Genomic DNA, 20,711 nt, shown 5'->3' with positions numbered 1-20,711 from the left:
ATTTTCAAATGGAAGAGCCTTTCGGTTTTGGTTGCGATAAGTAAATGCGGACAATTCGAGGCATTGACAAGGCCTGCGATGCCACAAACTACGTTAACGTTCTTCGATAAAGAGGAGCTTAGGGGCGTCAAGTGACGCTAAATTATTAGCAATTATCAGGAGACAAACGGTTTGAAATGACTTCAAAATTGGGCATAAATACTCAACGAACGCATTAATTATAGCAGAGGAAGAGCTTTGCCGGGGGCAGGTGTACCGATAACGAATGGTCCGGTAAAAGTATTTACCAATTTAGGTTTAGGTTAGGTTAGCTCCAAAAACCTTGAGCTTGTTTTAGTCATTAAATTGCTTATTATAATACTGTCAGATCCCAAAACTTATTGCCTTCACCAGGGATGGCAATAAAAGCTCATGTTTTTAAAAAACATACGAGGTCAATAAAAATATGGTTCAACATTCTCCGTGAACATCGGTTGATTGATTTATTTTCATTCTTTTATTTATGCAAATGAATAAATATTTCGTATATAGCACTACGTTGGCTGCAAGTAATTAATAAGCAGTTTCATCATTGACCTCTTATTGCATTTGATTCACATATCTCTCTCTCTTTCTCTGTGCTCTTCTTTTCGATCTTCTTTTCATACAGTGTACATCATAATATATATATATATATATATATATATATATATAGGTTGGGTTTAAATTATCTTTAGCTTTCTTTTATAACTATTTATTTATAGGCTTCGCAAGAAGTTTCCATGGTTTCATGCTTTGCTTTGCATTGTTTGAAAGTTAAGAGTTGCTGTTGAGTATTCGCTTACTTGCTTGCATTGATTTAAATTCCATTTAAAAAGAAAACAATTGCTCAAATGCAAAATATAAATTAATTCAACTACAATTTGACACGTACATATCTAGGCGCATGCACACATTGAGTTTACTGTGTTTTGGATTCGTCTCTCAGTTATTTTTGGTTTGAAAAAGCACTACGCGTTACAAGATCTTCGAGTATTTGTGGTTTGTTGCTGCCTTTGTTCTGAACAAGCTGCCTCTAGACGTTACGAAATAAAATAAAGTCACAGGACTTTTGGTTTGGATTCTTTTTGGTAGCCTTAGTAAGAAAATTCGAGTAGCAAAACGAGTTAAGGGTAAAAGTAGGAGTTAGATTAAGTTAAGATCAACATCATCCTTTGTATAGATACAAATTGAGTTCAAGTTAGATTTTTTGTAGGTAGTAAGTTAGGATAGGTTAATAACGTTTACATATCTTTAGGGTTGATTGGTGGTCCTAGGCCAGGTTCGCCACATGGGTCGTGTCCATGTGCTGGATGAGGGTGCGCATAAAGGACATTTCCTTGCGCGCATTCTCCAGTATCACCTTGGGATCATCGGACGTGCAGCGCAAACAGTTTGGCGCAAAGACCATGGCCAAGTTGGAGGAGTCCATCTTGGTGCAGCTCACCACCTCGGGATTTGAGAATTGTTGCAGGAAATGTATTAGATACGTTAGAACCTAAAAAAACGTATGGGATTCGTTAGGTCGTATTTATCGATAAAGCAAATGATTTCCTGAGACACTTACTAGCTGATTTATTTCAGGCAACTTATTAACTATTTCTTTGGCTTTGTCGGGATCCTCGGTATTCACACAATCCTCGTAATAGGCATCCGGTATTAGCGGATCGTACAGCTCGCGGTACCACAGCTTAAGCAGACTGGCCGGCGCATGTGCGTCAACTGTGTGAAATATAGCGGAGAAGATATAAAAATAAATTGTTAAATAATTTAATCTTATTTCTAGCATGGAGCAAGAATGGAATGATTGTATCTCACCCAACGTGTTGTTAATGTCAGGAACATCCCACCGATCGAGGCGATTCTTCATACAATTGACCTCATCCACATCCGCCGAAACGCGAAAGATGCCCTCAGTCTGCTTTCCGTTGAGTAGCAGCACCTGCAATACAAATCCATTTAGAATACTCGAACGTTTTCCTAAAGGGTGTAAGCTTACGTGCTCAGACAGTGTTGTCTGGATCCAAGGTAGCTTCCGGAATGGAAACTTATCCTTCTGCAACTCCATGACCTCGGATAGAGTGTTGCCAAACATGCTGTTCCTCAGAATTTGTTGCTGCAAAAACATATTTAAAGTCAAATCTAAAGTCTCTTCTATTACTTTATTGTTAACTTACCCGCGCCTGCTCCACCTCATCGACCGTTGGCTTCTTGGCCAGTCGTCGTCCGCTGCTACCAATTCGATCCAAGCGGCGACAACACACTGTGGCATAGTGCGATATCTGCACATGGATAGGCCACTTGTTCACCTCCATGAAACTGGGGCCAAAGGATGGATCGCGATGCCTATTGACGTAGCTGTAAGTTAAATTAAAAACTTTATTTAGTAAAGGGTTTCTTCGGTTTTAGGATTCTTCCAATACTCACTTGAGCAGTGTGGGCTGAAACGTGGGCGAAGGCGGTACAAAGGAGAGACAGATGGCCATCAGCTCCCAACCGCGGATGAGTGACTCTCGCTTGGGATTCTCCGTCGTTTGCCGGCACAGCTGAACATAAAGCTCGTCCCTTAATCTGCACAAGAATAATTTAGATCAATCTATCCAAGGTTTTTATTTAAAAATTTAACTCACTGTTGCTGGGGCAACGATGCACTAATGATTTCTATGGCCACCGAGTTAAGGGTCATTCCCATACGCGCCTTGCGGTCCGCCATGTAGATCTGCACCAGTTTAAACAGTTCTATGGCTGTCTTCTTGTCCGCCTTGTCGCGGGACAACGCCAACATGGGTCGACTGATGGCCTCCGCCGTCCAACTAAGCATGTCCCTCACGGATGCCTTCTTCCGGAAAATTCCCTTGGAGTGCAAATTCAAATTGTCGGCAGCAAACTTCTCGATATCACATTCCTTCATGCAGGCCAGAGTGCCACCGCCTACTCCCATTCCCGGTGCCCGTTCGCTGGGCGGGAATATCTGCTGGATGGTGGGCTTCAGGGAGGGCGGAGCCATTTTGTGGCTGGGCCGCGATAGACTGGCTGGTGCAGGCTGCTGTTGACCGTGGCCGACATCCTCTTTGGGCGTTCCAGCTGCTCCTGAACCCGGTCCCTGGTGACCAGCGCCAGCTAGTCGAGAGATCTGCCGGTTGGGTGAGGGAAGTGTCTGAGATTGCTTTTGCTTCGCGTCGTTCGGCTCCAAGTGCAATTGCTGCTGGTGCTGATGCGGCAACGCCGGCGGTGGAACGTGATGACCATGACCGTGTCCTGAATATGGTGGCGTGTTGGAGTAAAGCTGCTGCTGGCCATGGTAGCCTCCGCCCCCGGATACGGTGTCGTAGTATGAGATCTGGTAACGGGGCTTTGGTTTAGGACCGGAGGCGGTTGTAGCCGAAGGTTCCGCCGCCACATTACCGCCAATCCCCTCCAGCACAGCCTCGACGTTGTCGGAGCTAACAGTAAGAGAAGTGGGAATAATAAATATAAAATATAGATAATAATCCCCGGCATACTTACATATCCTCCCTTCCGGCGGGATCGTGCGGCGGATACATGTACGCATAATAGGAGACGCTGTCGCCCATGTTGGCGTAGTCATCAATCATTCCATAGTTGTGCTCCAGGTATCCGCCATGCGTGTCCGATCCACCGTCCGAGTCCTCGTTGTCCGGCTCGTGACCAGAGAGCGAGTGTTCCTCCGACTGGCTATCCGAGTGATAGGAGTCCGAATCGCCGCCATCGCCACCGCGGTACTCGTAGCGTCCAGATAGTTTCGCCTGCTCCATGATGTAGTGCTTAAGGGGCAGCAAGTGGGGCATATCCTGATCCCAGTTCGTATACAGGGGCGAGATGTTCCCGTTGTCATACTCCACATCGCTGTTGTCTTGCTGAAGATACTGCTGATGCTGCTTGGAGCGTCGCTTCTCTCCGCCACCTCCTCCGCCTCCTACATGATAGCCACGCTTATCCAAACTAGAACTGGCACTGTGCCGTAGCGAACTCTGGCCAGGATAATGTTGCGTTTGCGACCGATTTGCCGTCGAATTGTTTGACGACTTCTGACGCTGACGAGCGGAATCATTGGAGCCGCGCGAGGAATGCGTTCCAAGCAGGCCAAGAGTCTCTGGGCCACCTCCCGGCGAGATGGGGCCACCCGTGGACTTGCCAAGCGAAATCCGCTCCAAACTTAGCAGATCCAAGCAGTGGCTTGGCTCCTGCAAGCGGGGCGAGTGCTGCAGCTGAAGCTGGGGCAACGCACTGCTGGTGGCACTAGTTTTTGCCTGTCGCGAACTCTTTGTTTGTGGACTGATCGGACTCTGCGGACTGGAGTCGCTAGAGTGCTTCTTGTGGCTGTGGCTACTACCACTGCCCGCCGTGCTGTTGGCCGTGTTGCTACCACTTGCAGCACCACCGCCACTTGGCCTTTCCCCGCTCTTTGTGGCATTGGTGGTGTGGCGACGACGAGACAGCGGTGTGTTCTCCACCGACTTGAAATACTTTTCATGCATGGAGTCATCGCTGGCGGCTCCACCGTTTGCCGCCTCCGCGCTACTTTTCCGGTAGGACTTGCTGTGGTGACCAGCGGCAGCGGGATTGATGGAGGAGGACATGAAACTGCCAGATCGGGCCAGCGAGACCTTGTACTCACGATCTGTAAAAGAAAAGGTTATATAAATCCTAAAATTATTATTTCCATTGCTCTATTCTCACCTCCGGGGTAAGATTTCCCCACTGATGCTCCGCCGCCTCCTCCACCTCCTCCTCCAGCACTGCGTTGTGCGTTGTTCCTCTGCTGATGCTGTTGTTGTGCGTAGTTGTATTGTGGAGCGGGTGCCGCATCTGGCGACATTTTCTTCTTCTGCGACTGCGGCGTGTGAATGGAGTGCGTGGGCGAGGCAATGTCCGACGATTTGGAGGAGTAGCCCTGCAGGTGGTGGTTTGGCAGCAGCTGATGATCAAAATACTTGTCCCCATAGCCACTGCCACCGGCGTAGGATGAGGATGTGGAGGTGCTGCCATGCGGTAAATTATGCGAGCTTGTGCTCTCTTGCAACATCTCAAAACTGAAGGCAATCAATCCGTAACCCAAAGCGGAAGCAAAAGCGGAGATGTAAATGAGGGGAATAGAAGCGTTTAAAGTCCAATGAAGTGATGAAACCCAAGACCTTTTTTGCTACTTACCCTCCGTTGTCCTTGCCACCGCCCCGCTGATGCTTTTGTAGGGAGCCCAGGCGCATGCTATCCGCATGTCCTGAACCCGTACCGCCGCCTCCTGCTCCTCCGCCGCCGTCATTGAAGCGCCTGTAGCCATGCGCACTGGACAGGCTCGAGTCGCTGGACTTGCCCGACTCCTTGTAATGATTGCAGGAGTCTGTCGGGAGGGGGAGAAATCGATGTCAGGAATGAGTCATCAGGATGGAAAAGAGGTTAAGCACAGCGGTACTCACCTTGCGAACGCCTAGAGGCATAGCCCTGGGGATGTGGCTGCTGCTGCTGTTGCTGCTGCATGTCCATGGAGCGCGATGAGTCACCCGTGCCGACGCTGCAAAAGATGCCCCGAATGGAATGTAAACAAATGCGAGAAATAAACACAAGTGGGAGCCAATCCCCGAATGGGGTTACTCAACTCAACCCACCGAAAACTCTGACGGCCACGCGGACTAGAGATCACTTCACTGGTCAGCTTCTCCTCGGAGCTGGCCACCGTCCCATTGCCGCCGCTAATCCGTTGCTGTTGTCCACGACCCTTCTTATTAGGTCCCGACATGGGCGAAGGTTGCTGCTGCTGCTGCTGCTGGGGAGGATGTGGCGAGTGCTGCTGCACCTGCTGCGGTTGTGCCTGTGGCTGGTGCTTCTGGGGTGTGGTCTGCTCGCGACGCTCGCTGGGATCAGTGTTCTGTTTGAGCGTCTGCAGCTTGGCCAGCGGAATAATGTCGCACTTGCTCGGCCGGTGCCACACGGTCTTCTGCGTGGCCGCATTGTAGTAGTAGAACCGCTGGGTATTCGTATCAAACAGTTCCCACCACTGCGATGAGTCGGTCCGCTTAATTGGCACATCCTGTAAAGCGAGAACGGAACGGGAACGAGATGAGAACGGGGAATTCCACCGGGAACAAAAAAAAAAACAAAAAACGGAACGCGGAACGCGTGGCAAAATTAGGTTGTTCATATCTCTGTCACCAGATCGTAGAGATGTTCTCGCCATGTGGGTGTGAGATGGTGACAATGTGGATCGATTTCGTGGGGAAATATGCAAATCGGACAGGGAAGAGGAAAATGGGGGAGCAGTGCACGTGGGCCGTGGGCGATCAACGCGTGTTGATTAGATAAGCACTCATGGATACAAATACTTATGACTCTAAATGAAGTTTAAGCTGATCGATGGATACTTCCTATCCGGATATTTTTTCCCCTTTTTATGGTAATCACCAAAAATTATTAGAAATATTCTAGGCTTATTATAACCCAGCATAAGTATTATAATTTTAGTGAGAAATTGAATAGCAGTAAAGGAGTAAATTTCGACCCTATTAATCATTTATATTCTTGATCAGCATTAAAAGCTGAGTGGATCTAGCCATGTCCGGTCAAAAAATAAATTTTCAAAATTTTTTTCCAAATTTTTTTTTTTATAGGAGGTTCCACCGTTAAAATTAATTCTGTGTTGGCTTAGTTATGACTTTTATAATTCAAATCATACTAATATTTATACCCTTGCAGGGTAATATAATTTCAGTAACTAAAATCATTAATTAACTATAAGCAATAACTCTGAACAGTAAGTATCTGTGACCAGTAACTAACTATGATCACTATGTATCTATAACAAGTAAGTATGTATTATCAGTTACTAACTTTGCACACTAATAAACAATGACTTGCACTTTTTGTAACACAACACATTTCTGAGACTAGGCCGGCAGTAGTCACTTCGTTCCGGGGATGTTAGAACCACTTGGGAATCATATGCACAGAGATTTGTTTTGAAACAAATTTAAGAGCAAGCTATTTGAATGAAACTATAAACTATTCTTCTATATAATTTTACTAGTATATAAGTCGGAGCTTGGCGAATCTGTGGACTATATATATATATACATTTATATAGCTGCCATAGGAACGATCGGACGATTTATAGAACCATTATCAGTAATTAACTTTGACCAGTATGTAGCTATGACCAGTAAGTAAGTATGATCAGTAAGTAATTATGAGCCGTAAGTAACTCTGAACAGTAAGTATCTGTGACCAGTAACTAACTATGATCACTATGTATCTATAACAAGTAAGTATGTATTATCAGTTACTAACTTTGCACACTAATAAACAATGACATGCACTTTTTGTAACACAACACATTTCTGAGACTAGGCCGGCAGCAGTCACTTCGTTCCGGGGATGTTAGAACCACTTGGGAATCATATGCACAGAGATTTGTTTTGAAACAAATTTAAGAGCAAGCTATTTGAATGAAACTATGGAGCTATTCTATCTATATAATTTTACTAGTATATAAGTCGGAGCTTGGCGAATCTGTGGACTATATATATATACATTTATATAGCTGCCATAGGAACGATCGGACGATTTATAGAACCATTATCAGTAATTAACTTTGACCAGTATGTAGCTATGACCAGTAAGTAAGTATGATCAGTAAGTAATTATGAGCCGTAAAAACTCTGAACAGTAAGTATCTGTGACCAGTAACTAACTATGATCACTATGTATCTATAACAAGTAAGTATGTATTATCAGTTACTAACTTTGCACACTAATAAACAATGACTTGCACTTTTTGTAACACAACACATTTCTGAGACTAGGCCGGCAGCAGTCACTTCGTTCCGGGGATGTTAGAACCACTTGGGAATCATATGCACAAAGATTTGTTTTGAAACAAATTTAAGAGCAAGCTATTTGAATGAAACTATGGAGCTATTCTTCTATATAATTTTACTAGTATATAAGTCGGAGCTTGGCGAATCCGTGGACAATATATATATACATCTATATAGGTGCCATAGGAACGACCGGACGATTTATTGAACCAAGATCAATATTTAACTTTGACCAGTAAGCTATTGCCAGTAAGTAAGTATAATCAGTAAGTAACTATGAGCCGTAAGTAACTCTGAACAGTAAGTATCTGTGACCAGTAACTAGCTACGATCACTAAGTATCTATAACCAGTAAGTATGTATGATCAGTTACTAACTTTGCACACTAATAAACAATGACTTGCACTTGTTGTAACACAACACATTTCTGAGACTTGGCCGGCAGCAGTCACTTCGTTCCGGGGATGTTAGAACCAGTTGGGAATCATATGCACACAGATTTGTTTTGAAACAAATTTAAGAGCAAGCTATTTGAATGAAACTATGGAGCTATTCTATCTATATAATTTTACTAGTATATAAGTCGGAGCTTGGCGAATCTGTGGACTATATATATATACATCTATATAGGTGCCATAGGAACGATCGGACGATTTATAGAAACATTATCAGTAATTAACTTTGACCAGTATGCAGCTATGACCAGTAAGTAAGTATAATCAGTAAGTAACTCTGAACAGTAAGTATCTGTGACCAGTAACTAGCTACGATCACTAAGTATCTATAACCAGTAAGTATGTATGATCAGTTACTAACTTTGCACACTAATAAACAATGACTTGCACTTTTTGTAACACAACATATTTCTGAGACTTGGCCGGCAGCAGTCACTTCGTTCCGGGGATGTTAGAACCACTTGGGAATCATATGCACAGAGATTTGTTTTGAAACAAATTTAAGAGCAAGCTATTTGAATGAAACTATGAAGTTATTCTTCTATATAATTTAACTAGTATATAAGTCGGAGCTTGGCGAATCTGTGGACTATATATATATACATTTATATAGCTGCCATAGGAACGATCGGACGATTTATAGAAACATTATCAGTAATTAACTTTGACCAGTATGCAGCTATGACCAGTAAGTAAGTATAATCAGTAAGTAACTCTGAACAGTAAGTATCTGTGATTAGTAACTAGCTACGATCACTAAGTATCTATTACCAGTAAGTATGTATGATCAGTTACTAACTTTGCACACTAATAAACAATGACTTGCACTTTTTGTAACACAACATATTTCTGAGACTTGGCCGGCAGCAGTCACTTCGTTCCGGGGATGTTAGAACCACTTGGGAATCATATGCACAGAGATTTGTTTTGAAACAAATTTAAGAGCAAGCTATTTGAATGAAACTATGGAGCTATTCTTCTATATAATTTTACTAGTATATAAGTCGGAGCTTGGCGAATCTGTGGACTATATATATATTTACATTTATATAGCTGCCATAGGAACGATCGGACGATTTATAGAACCATTATCAGTAATTAACTTTGACCAGTATGTAGCTATGACCAGTAAGTAAGTATGATCAGTAAGTAATTATGAGCCGTAAGTAACTCTGAACAGTAAGTATCTGTGACCAGTAACTAACTATGATCACTATGTATCTATAACAAGTAAGTATGTATTATCAGTTACTAACTTTGCACACTAATAAACAATGACTTGCACTTTTTGTAACACAACACATTTCTGAGACTAGGCCGGCAGCAGTCACTTCGTTCCGGGGATGTTAGAACCACTTGGGAATCATATGCACAGAGATTTGTTTTGAAACAAATTTAAGAGCAAGCTATTTGAATGAAACTATGGAGCTATTCTATCTATATAATTTTACTAGTATATAAGTCGGAGCTTGGCGAATCTGTGGACTATATATATATACATTTATATAGCTGCCATAGGAACGATCGGACGATTTATAGAACCATTATCAGTAATTAACTTTGACCAGTATGTAGCTATGACCAGTAAGTAAGTATGATCAGTAAGTAATTATGAGCCGTAAATAACTCTGAACAGTAAGTATCTGTGACCAGTAACTAACTATGATCACTATGTATCTATAACAAGTAAGTATGTATTATCAGTTACTAACTTTGCACACTAATAAACAATGACTTGCGCTTTTTGTAACACAACACATTTCTGAGACTAGGCCGGCAGCAGTCACTTCGTTCCGGGGATGTTAGAACCAGTTGGGAATCATATGCACAGAGATTTGTTTTTAAACAAATTTAAGAGCAAGCTATTTGAATGAAACTATGGAGCTATTCTTCTAAATAATTTTACTAGTATATAAGTCTGAGCTTGGCGAATCCGTGGACTATATATATATACATTTATATAGCTGCCATAGGAACGACCGGACGATTTATTGAACCAAGATCAATAATTAACTTTGACCAGTAAGCTATTGCCAGTAAGTAAGTATGATCAGTAAGTAACTATGAGCCGTAAGTAACTCTGAACAGTAAGTATCTGTGACCAGTAACTAGCTACGATCACTAAGTATCTATAAGCAGTAAGTATGTATGATCAGTTACTAACTTTGCACACTAATAAACAATGACTTGCACTTTTTGTAACACAACACATTTCTGAGACTAGGCCGGCAGCAGTCACTTCGTTCCCTGGATGTTAGAACCACTTGGGAATCATATGCACAGAGATTTGTTTTGAAACAAATTTAAGAGCAAGCTATTTGAATGAAACTATGGAGCTATTCTTCTATATAATTTTACTAGTATATAAGTCGGAGCTTGGCGAATCTGTGGACTATATATATATATATATATTTATATCCATATATATATATATATTTATATATCTATATATATACATACATATATATATATAGCTGCGATAGGAACGATTGGAAAATTTTAAGAAGAAAAATTATAATTTTATATTTGGGATATAGCCAGTTTATATTATTTTACAAATTGTATAATAATTTTTTGATGAGGTATCTTAGCGTTAAGAGCTAATAATAATAATAGATCCTGAATAATGAATAATAATAATGAATATGATTTAAAATAAAGCCTCAGACTTCTCATGAGAGACTTTTACTATAACTCCATATTCCGCACGTGTCCGCAGAAGTAGTTTCATCAGAAGTGACACCAGATCCAAAGACATTTTGTGATATCTTTGGCAATGATAAGTTCCAGTTCTGCTTAAGCTTTCAAGTCCCCATTGTATCTGCATCGGGCTTTTATAAATCCATCCTCTTGAATTATCCAACAATTACACAAAAGCGAATTTATTTTGGTATTCCAGTCTTGAGAGCTTTTCTTCGGGCTTAATCAGCAAACTCGAGGGCACACAAAGAGTGACAGAGTGAGTGTGTTTGTGTGTGTTTTTAATCTGAATCTGAAGGGTTTTATCTGCTGAGTAAATACAACAAGAGCTTGACAAACAAACAGGGTGTCTCGATGGGTTCCCCTAGCTGCATTAACTCCAGGTTACCTGTCCCTAAGTGTTACTTTGAGGTCTTTTTAGGCAAAATACAAGATTTTAACAAACAAATTGATTTAAAGTGGAACTTTATTAAAATCCCTACAAGTCTAGCTAGTCTTATAGCCTTTCCTATTTACTATATTTCAATATTTATTATCCTATTATTTACTCTAACCAAGATGCGCTTATGGGGATCATTGTGACAAAGTTTCACTGTAGATTCAGTATCTTCTATAGGTTATTGAAATATTTAATAGGTTCTTTGAAAAGGAATTGCTGGCTATGTATTTCCTATTTACTTTCCATAGCTTGCCCCTCTCCAACCTCCCCTTAACATCTGGCCTTGAGTGACAGGCTCGGCGCGTGTGCTTAATCCGCTCCATCTCGCTCAGTGTTGGCTCCCCATCTCTGTCGCGCCCAGAAGTCAGGGTTATTTCTGCAAAATGCAGGCAGCAGCAACAGCAGCAGTGTCGACCTTGAACTTTTGCGCTGCAGATGTGCCCAGAGCCCTTGGCGAGTGGAGAGCCCAGCTTCGCTGCAATTGCCAGGGCCAGCTGGGTTGAGAGGAGAACAGAGGACTGAGCCCAGCCCTGACCCACGCCTCCTTGTAATCCATTGCCTACAGCTGTTGTTGTTGCTTTCGTTTGTGCGGTTGCAGCTCGCCACTGATAGTAACAACAATGGACGGCAGGCTGGCTGGCTGGCAGCTTGCTGCAAATGAAAGCTTTCGGCTTGGCTGCTTTTCATTTCTGGTTTTCATTTCCATTTGGCAAAGCGGCGCCCCGGTTGCGTTGCATGTTGCATAATTTGTGGGCGCGACCAGACGTTGATTGGGATCGGGCGGCGGCGGCGGGTGTGGAGAAAGGGGATGGGAGCAAGGCCACCCAGCGGAGATGGGCCACTCAGATGCCATGTCGCCTCGTTACGCTTTTCGCATTGTTGCGTTTCCAACTGCCAGTCAGTCAGTCAGTCAGTCAGTCATTCAGTCATCCGTCCAGATAGTCCTCTCCGCCTCCAATGAACTGATTCCCCTCTGCACCTCCAATATAAAATGAAAGATGGACTATAAAAAGAAACATCAAGCGACTCGACCTCATTTGTGGCCTTGTACAATATTCCAAATATTTTTATAATTATGGAAAAAAAAATTACAACAATGGGAGGAGGAGATGTAGGTCTTTGGCCTACATCTTAATCTCTATAGAAATTACCTCGCTGGTGGTGGCATATTCTATATTTGTTGTGCGGGTAATCGTGTAATTAAATCACTGAAATACCGGCTTTTAAATAGAATTTCCATTTCATTTTACATTCTTCTTCTCATTGTTTATTCTAGGCCACAAAAAGTAATGAGTGAAAGCATAAACATGTGTGTGTACATTTTAATTAAAATCATAATTGAATCTATTCCGCAAGTACAAGTTAAACTTTATTATTTATTGACCAACAAATTACATTTTTCTCCCTATTTTGTGTGGAAATGGCGCTGCTCCCTGTTTAATATCTTCATATTCAAAATATTTGCATGGATTAAATCGTCAGAATGCTTTGCTTCTTTAGTATAAATCTTTCTTAAGAATTGTTACTCATACGCCCCGTATGATTGAAGATGAAAGGCCTATACATATCATAAGATGTACAAATAAATATAGAACTATGGCTCATTATTTGTGCCTTCTATGATAGTGAGGCATCGCCCCGAGCAGATAGATGGCGAAACTTTCTTTATTGGAACCATAAGCTAGAGCTTTACACATAAATATATCCCTTCTATAAAGCGTTGCGTTATCAGCTCTATTCAATTTGCTACACATACAAAAATATTTATGAATATCGTAAGAAATTTAAAATAATATTAAAGAGAAAATAGTATTGATTACAGCAACATCTTTAAATCCCATCGGATACTGATGAGAGAGTATTCGTGGTCTGAGCTTAATCTTGCATTCAGTCAAGTCTCTCAATTCGTAGGCATTGCTTACATTAATGAATTTCTTATAAAAGATATATATAAGTGAGAAGAATGTTTTCTTTTTGTAACATTTGCTTGATAGCCAATCGATCATCAATTCAAGAACTTCTTTCTTCTGTGTAACCAATGCGAGCACAACATATGATGAGTAGATGTGCGTCTGGCGCTTATTGAAAAACAATTCCCACTTTTAATCAGCGGCAAGTGGGTCGATCGTGGCACGCACAAGATTTCTAATCGAGCTGAGGCCCAAGTTCTCCCCAAGTCTCCACAAGACTATTGCCGAGGTCAGTAATGGACCACACTCCACGTCCCCTGCTCGCCCATTTCCTCTCATCGTTGTGAATCATGCAACGAATATAAAGCAAAATTAAATTAAATGAGACTCGGACGCACAGACATACAGAACATAAACATGGAATACTCATTTGCTACTCGGTAAATTAGGTCATCATCATTGACAGAGCGAATTTTGGAGCCGAGAACAGATCCCGAAATAGAAGCGATAACATCGAGAAACTGCCGAACGCGTGTCTCTCGCCATCGACAAAGAATGGGTGCGAATTGGTGTGGAATGTGTCGCCAAAAACCTAAATGGAAGCCAATGAATGGGATTGAATTGTTCCAATCTTCGGTATTTTGAATTTAAGCAAATATTGATTTGAGTTTACCCAGAGAGTTCGCTTTCCACACAATCCTCAATAAGTTTTCCCAGACGAATGCAATAACAATAAAAGACCCCGATCTATAGATTAGAGCAATGCAGTTATCGTTGAGTTGGGCACATGTTTCGCATTCCGAAGAGGCAACTGGACTGCGAAGCTCTGAGAGTTTCCATCCAGATACTTTATTTATAGATCAGTGAGCAACGAAAGAGCCTAGTCTGTAGGCTTATTTATGGCATGGTTGCCATTCCATGGCTCCCCAATAGTTCACCAAAGTCAGAATATCTTTCATTTAAGGGGGGCCAAGTCAGGGAAATCGAAATTGAAATTAAAATTGAAATGGAATCGTTTATCAAATAAAAAACCCTGATTTGTTGTCATGCTAAAGTGATTCTACTTCTTTGTCCATCTGGCTCATTAAGAAGTTCTTATCGTCGTTGCGGTTTTTCTCAATATATGACCAAGGCAATGAATTTCATTGATATTTCATCAACAGCAGTCTAATGAAATTCTGAATGCCGGACAGTACCTCTAATCTCTAAAAATTCATTAGCAATATTTATGCACATTTAATTGGCTTTGTAATTGCTTTTAAATTGTGCCAAGCACAGCGGAAGAAGTAAGTACTTTCGAGTGTGTGTCTGTGTGTATTTAGCCTGAAAGCACACTTTGGCCACAAAGACAGGAAACCAAAACCTAGCCCAAGAAGGCAGTGGGCGGTGGACAATAGATATAAAAATGGAAAGGCCACAGCACAGGGTAATCCAAGATTCCCAATGTTGATCAAATAATTCTCTGCAAGCTTAAAATTTAAATAAGGCAGAGGTGAAAGTTATAAGTTAATTACTAGTTTTATTTAATACTATACCAAACATAACAAAATGCGTAAACTTTGTATTTGAAAATTACAGGTGATAATTCGCAACAAGTACTTAGTAATTGTGAACTCTTGTCTTCATGTTTGAACATTTTTTCTGCCTTTCGCTTTGTTTAATTTAATCTTTTTCATAAATTATTAGCATAATTAGACAAATTGAAATAGCCATGGGCATGTTCCAATCTCATTCCTTATGCTTTGGGTACAGAGTCTGACATACAATTACACTCGACAATAGCTTTTCTTCATGTTTCTTAAAGAAGTACTAAGAAAATAAAATGATTATTTTAAGAGAATCATATAACTCAAAAACTATAACCTTTTTTTGAAATAAGAAAAGTTCTGTCTTTATAATAAGAACTTCCCTTGGGTCTGAACATCCCCATAGAGTGTATGGAAGTTAAAAAAGCCACAAAAACCACAATTAACAGCATGAAATATTTGGACGATTGCGTAGCACCAGAGGCCAAAATCCATTGAAGCGAAGAAGGCCCAGTTCGGGGTCCCACCATATCCGACAAGACGCCGCATTTGGTTGCTCGGCCAGATTGCAGCACAATTCCGGAGGGGTTTGGGGCTTGGGTGACGCCGGCGGACGCACGTGAACATTATCGCTTAGCGTCGTCGTCGTCGTCGTCACTCCGGATTCTGGTTCAACATTGGACATCCGAAGCTCGGGGCTCGCAGCTCGGAGCTTGGAGTTTCGAGGCGGGTTTTGTAACATGAAACGTGAAACGAGCAATGGACGTGCAACGTGTGGGCAACTTTTCTTGTGCGGCGCTTTCTTCACTTCTTCATTTCTTTTGCTTCTGTGTCGCCCCAGCCAACCGGAAGTTTTACAAAGGCAAATGAGCAAAAAAAAATATATAAATAAATAAAGAAAAAAAGTATGAAAAAGTTGACAAAGCCAAGGGGACAGAGCGGTAATTTCGAGTTATAATAAAAAGCTGGAAAGAAAAAAGTAGACAGTGTCCCAGCAACAGTGAATGAATTTCAAATCACGTACAATGAACGCAGCGAGTTGTTGCTGCTGCTGCTGCTCCTGCTACTGATGGTGACACCAAAAGAACGCCCGAGCGGCTAAAACAAAAAGGCTGCAAGTTGGCCAACAAAAAGAACAGAATGTTGCTAATTTAAAGCACGTTAGAAAACAGCGAGGGTGGAACAATGGACAATGAGCTCGGAAAAGGGGTGCAAACCGTGGCGGAGTGATCGCCCTCTCCTTTAATAATGTCTTTTTCACGCTGCTCTGCATAAATTGTGTGGATTATATGGCGCAGTGAAAAGGATTCACTTCCTCATCGCCACAAGGGGAAGCAGCAGCAGCAGCAACAATTGCACAGCGCCCTCGACGTCGCAGCAAATGCAATCAGATACTGAATTGAGGGCAGGTTTTCCATATACATGCATACATACATACATACATATGTTTCCCCTATTTGGGAGAAGGAAACTCTGGAGACGGAAGTGTCGACTTTATGCTACCCAATAGTCGCTCCGGAATCGCAACTTTAGGTTACAGAAGTTCTAAATGCTTAGCTTTCCGTTAATGGAAACGAAGTTTGATCGTTGAATACGACTGTCAAATTTAAAATAATGACAAAAGATATCTACGAAAGATAGCAAAGACACGCTTTTATGCCTTTTCAATTTATCGTAACTTGGGTATATAATTCCGTAAAAACAAGAAATTTATTTGTTAGAAAAAACGTTTAACTTAATTGGTTTACAAAGAACTTATGCCTAGTTCCTTGTTTTACTGTTCAATCTAATCAGAAAATGTATCTGAATAATTTTATGAAAAACAGAGTGCTGTAAGATTCAAATTTAAAATAAAGTTACAAAATAAATAAACAAATCTAATAATATCTCCTAGACGAGAAAACAATTTTTAAATAATAAATAACAAAATTAAAGATCATTTAGTATTCTTTAGTTTAAAACATACAACAAATCGAAATTATTTTATTTATTTAATAAAATTTTCATTAAAATAAAAACCTTTTAAAAAAAATCATGACCTATGGACCACCATTATCGTTAATTAAGTCGTTGATCAAGTTAACTTAAACACGTCCATTGATATTGGTCTTATTTATTGTTCGTTTTATCTTTTCTTCTCTTTCGTTTCTGGCCAAAAGCAATGTTTCTGTATGTTTGTGTGTTTGTGTTGGGGTGGGCGGAGAGGTCACCATGCGGGTGACGTTGTCGATGACTCAAACAGAGAGTGAGAGTGACAAAAAAACTAAAATGAAATGCACATAAATAAACACTCAAAGAGCGCAAAGGCACACGCACACACACAAGATGACACTGCTGCACCGCCACTTTCGGAAGTGGAAGAGAGGATGAGGATGAGATGAAGAAGAAGACGAAAAATAAATCATGGCGTCAAGCGGACAGGACATCACGCCCACAGACGGAGTTTCATCGTTTGTAGCCTGCATGGACATGCACTCCTTTTCATTACGGAAGCAGGACTTACACACACACATGCTAAAGGCTCGTGCACATGTGTGGCAATCAGGGGCGAAACGAGGACATTGCAGGCCACCAACAAAATCAATGAAATTTTCACTACTTCCGATGCACTGAAAACTAAAATCACAAAAAAAAAATCTACAAAAACTTGTTGTTTTCTGCAAAGTTAACTTTGAATATATAATGAAAATATTAAGTATTTGAAAGCAATTATTTTGTATATATAAACAGGCCAATTAGATGTTTTTTTTACGCCAAATAGCTAATTAATGTAAAGGACTTAAATTAGACAAACTCCAATTTATTGATTGAAATTGATTTTCAAACATGAGAAAATGATATTGAAGTCCAAAAACGAGTACAATTTATTCCACTGTACAAAAAAGAAAATGGAAGGTAAAAAAGAAAATGCACAGGGTGGAGGGTAAAATGAGGATAGCCTCGTTTGGTCGTCTGGTCGATGTTTGCCTTTCGGCTTCGTTCGGCAGGCGAGACTAGAGTTATTAGCCTGCAACACCTTTTAGCCAAACAGCATATAAAATACAGCAAAGCCAAAGGATTTGAGCAAACACGAACCAAGCTAATGGTTTTTCCTTTGCAGCTCACGTGAAAGGGAAATGTCTTGCCTTTACCCAGGAAAAAGGTGCTACGTTCTATAGAAAAATATTTGCTTTGAGACTTGAAAGAGCACAGAAAGATCAAAAACTTGCAACACTTCCTCCATGCAGCTCTTACATGGCTGTTATGTCAGAATGGCTATGATGTGCGCATCATTCGACAGTTATTTTAATATAATTAACCTTGGTCACGCCACTTGGCGCAAGTGGGTTACGAAAAATTTGCAAGCCAAACACAAACAAGAAAATTGCGCAAACAAGTGACCCAGAATAATAATTAAACAACTAGACGCACAACAAGTTGCTCATCTAATCAATTAAGAAATCCCCACAGGGGGTCATTGAACTTTAAAGATACTGTAAACTATCTTTAAGACATTATATAAGTATATTAAAATATAACAAAACAAGAAATGAAAGTTACTTCGGGAAGACGAAATTTGTATATCCTTGCAGTTTTTAACAGAGTTATCGGATTGAATCTGAAATCAATTATACCTAAGCCAAAAAAGTATTAATTTTAATTCGAAAAACTTTCCTATGTTAGTTTTTGTTGGCTTAATAAATCTGCACACCAATAAGTTTTATATAGGGTCGTAAATGAAACCTTCACAGCAATACAAGCTTCTGAATTACCTTCAAGGGTATCAAAATGGGTTTTAATTAGAATGATATTACACATATCAAAGAAATATTTATGAAGCAGAAAACATGTTTTTGTTAAAATATTTGTTACTGAATATAATATTGCCCAATTAGAGCTTTGGTAATACCAAATTTCCAGAAAATTTTCCTTTAAAAGAAACTAAAGAGGTCTAAAATAATACGTATGCAAGGAAAACTATTAAGGATTGTACTACAAAAGGTTTATATTCTAAAACATTTTGAAATTCATTAAATAAACTTCGTTTTAGTATTCACATTCAGATTCATTTGTAGGCAATTTACTTATAGAGGTGTACTTACATCTGGTGGATCCCAAACACATTCGCCCGTGGTGAGATTGGCGTACATGTGCTCCTTGGTACGTGGCTCGATGATTTCTACCCATTCTATTCTGCTGGGCCGGAATGGAGCAACGAAGAAGATCCGGAGAGGGCGAGAAATACACATAAATAAGACATAAAATGCGATTGCTTCTATTTTCGAGCGGCCGACCAAGGCATTTCAGGAATGCTCTTTACGAACGGGCGGCTCTCATCCCGATTTTTCTTCGTGCACGCCAAGTACTAGATATATTTTGTAATACACGCCCTCCCCTTTCCACAAACAAAAAAAAAGAATATAAAACAGCAGCAGCAGCAGCAAAAACAATGGCTAAATATCCCCCGTTAGTCATGTGTTTCATTCAACATTTCACGCATTCATTGAGGCAAATTTACGGACGAAATAAAGTTTACCAAAATCGTCTTTGTGCGTAGATTTCATTGAGCGTGTCTGTGTGTCTTTGCTGCATGGATTTTCCCCCATTCAATGGTGCTTTTCTCTACACAGACAAACATATTTTGTCAAACATTTTCCGGTTTTTCCCTATTTGAAAATTGCAGTCCTTCCACACGCACACAAACACACACACACACATGGGGAGTTGGGAGAGAGTGAGTCCAGTGAGTTCGAGAGGGTGTTGGTACTAGCACTCTCTTTTGGCTCATTTGGCGGCCGACGCTTGTTGCCGCGCCTTGCTAGAAAATCGATTTTGCAAAGTGCCGAAAATGCATAAATCAGGCAATTTAATCAAGCCAAAGAAAATGCATGCAGCCCACTCACGCATTCTTATTCTCCTCACTCTCTCTCACACACCCATGGCACACACGCACACTTACGCCCAGCACGCAGCTGTCAAAAGGCGGCTCCTTCGACGCTCCCTCTCGTTCTCTCTGTCGCTCCCGTCTCCCCTGCTATGTAGCACTCTCTCCTTCTGCCACCCACCCATTCGCACTGCATTCAAGACAATTTATTTAACAAAAGCATCTGCAGTTTTGCATTGTTGATGCCACCGCAGCGGCTTTTGCTGTTGCTTTTGCTTTCTTAATAAATTGTATACACAATTTCGACATTCGCGTTGTCTGGAGATTGTTGTTGTTGCTGCTGCTGCTAGTTGTAGTGTAACGGCACACACCTTTCACAACTTGAACTCATTTTTTTTTTCTCTGCTCTTTATTAGGGGGCTGGTTGTTGTTGTTGCTGCTGGCGGCGGGTTTCTCTTGAACGTTGTTGTTGTTGTCTCCTTTTGCTATTTCTGCCGCTGCGGCCTGCTGCTGCTTCTCCTTGCCCGTTTCCTTACACACAAACACACACACCCCGAACGCACTTTTACATATACTTTCTTTCACTTATTTTCGGCAGCGAAAATGCAATTTCGCTGAACTCGATTGATTTTTTACACTCTCGCACACTCCTTTTTCACATGCGTGCCGTTGTTTTTGCTGTGGCTCCTGCAGTTCTTCTTGTTTTATTTGTAGCTGCCGCTGCAGTACAACGGAAAACACTTTCACTATTATGACATAATTTACAGGCCATATTTTCGCTTTGCCCTGCGTTTCAGCAACTGCATGTTCCCAGTGCTTTTTTTAAGTATTTGTGTTGCAAATTCGAACGCGACGATCCGCTTTATTTCGCTGCATTAGAGATGGAATAAAACTGATGACTGTGGTCGATGGTGGGGAATCGGTACAATCGATGTTTGTAAATAAACGATACATCGATATTCTTTTC

The 20,711-nt window shown here is 41.0% G+C and overlaps 1 protein-coding gene across 1 annotated transcript; it reads right to left on the bottom strand.

Moving 5' to 3' along the window:
* Positions 1-456: 456 nt before the first annotated feature.
* On the bottom strand, positions 457-20,665 carry RhoGAP93B (MyTH4 and RhoGAP_KIAA1688 domain-containing protein RhoGAP93B). The gene is made up of 14 exons (XM_020961690.2): positions 20,116-20,665; positions 18,963-19,053; positions 5,646-6,067; positions 5,457-5,551; positions 5,191-5,380; positions 4,720-5,072; positions 3,526-4,660; positions 2,649-3,461; positions 2,446-2,589; positions 2,196-2,376; positions 2,018-2,134; positions 1,837-1,960; positions 1,586-1,740; positions 457-1,516 (listed from the first exon to the last, which is right to left on the bottom strand). Exons 1-14 carry the CDS (start codon positions 20,133-20,135, stop codon positions 1,292-1,294), a joined length of 4,065 nt encoding a protein of 1,354 aa, XP_020817349.2. The 5' UTR covers positions 20,136-20,665; the 3' UTR covers positions 457-1,291.
* Positions 20,666-20,711: the final 46 nt, after the last annotated feature.

The sequence above is a fragment of the Drosophila serrata genome, unplaced genomic scaffold, assembly GCF_035046125.1.
Source record: "Drosophila serrata isolate PLE 108 unplaced genomic scaffold, ASM3504612v1 contig_364, whole genome shotgun sequence".
NCBI classification, from domain to species: Eukaryota; Metazoa; Arthropoda; class Insecta; order Diptera; family Drosophilidae; genus Drosophila; species Drosophila serrata.
The sequence above is the reverse complement of the archived record's forward strand: the minus strand, read 5'-3'. Positions and strand labels throughout refer to the sequence as shown.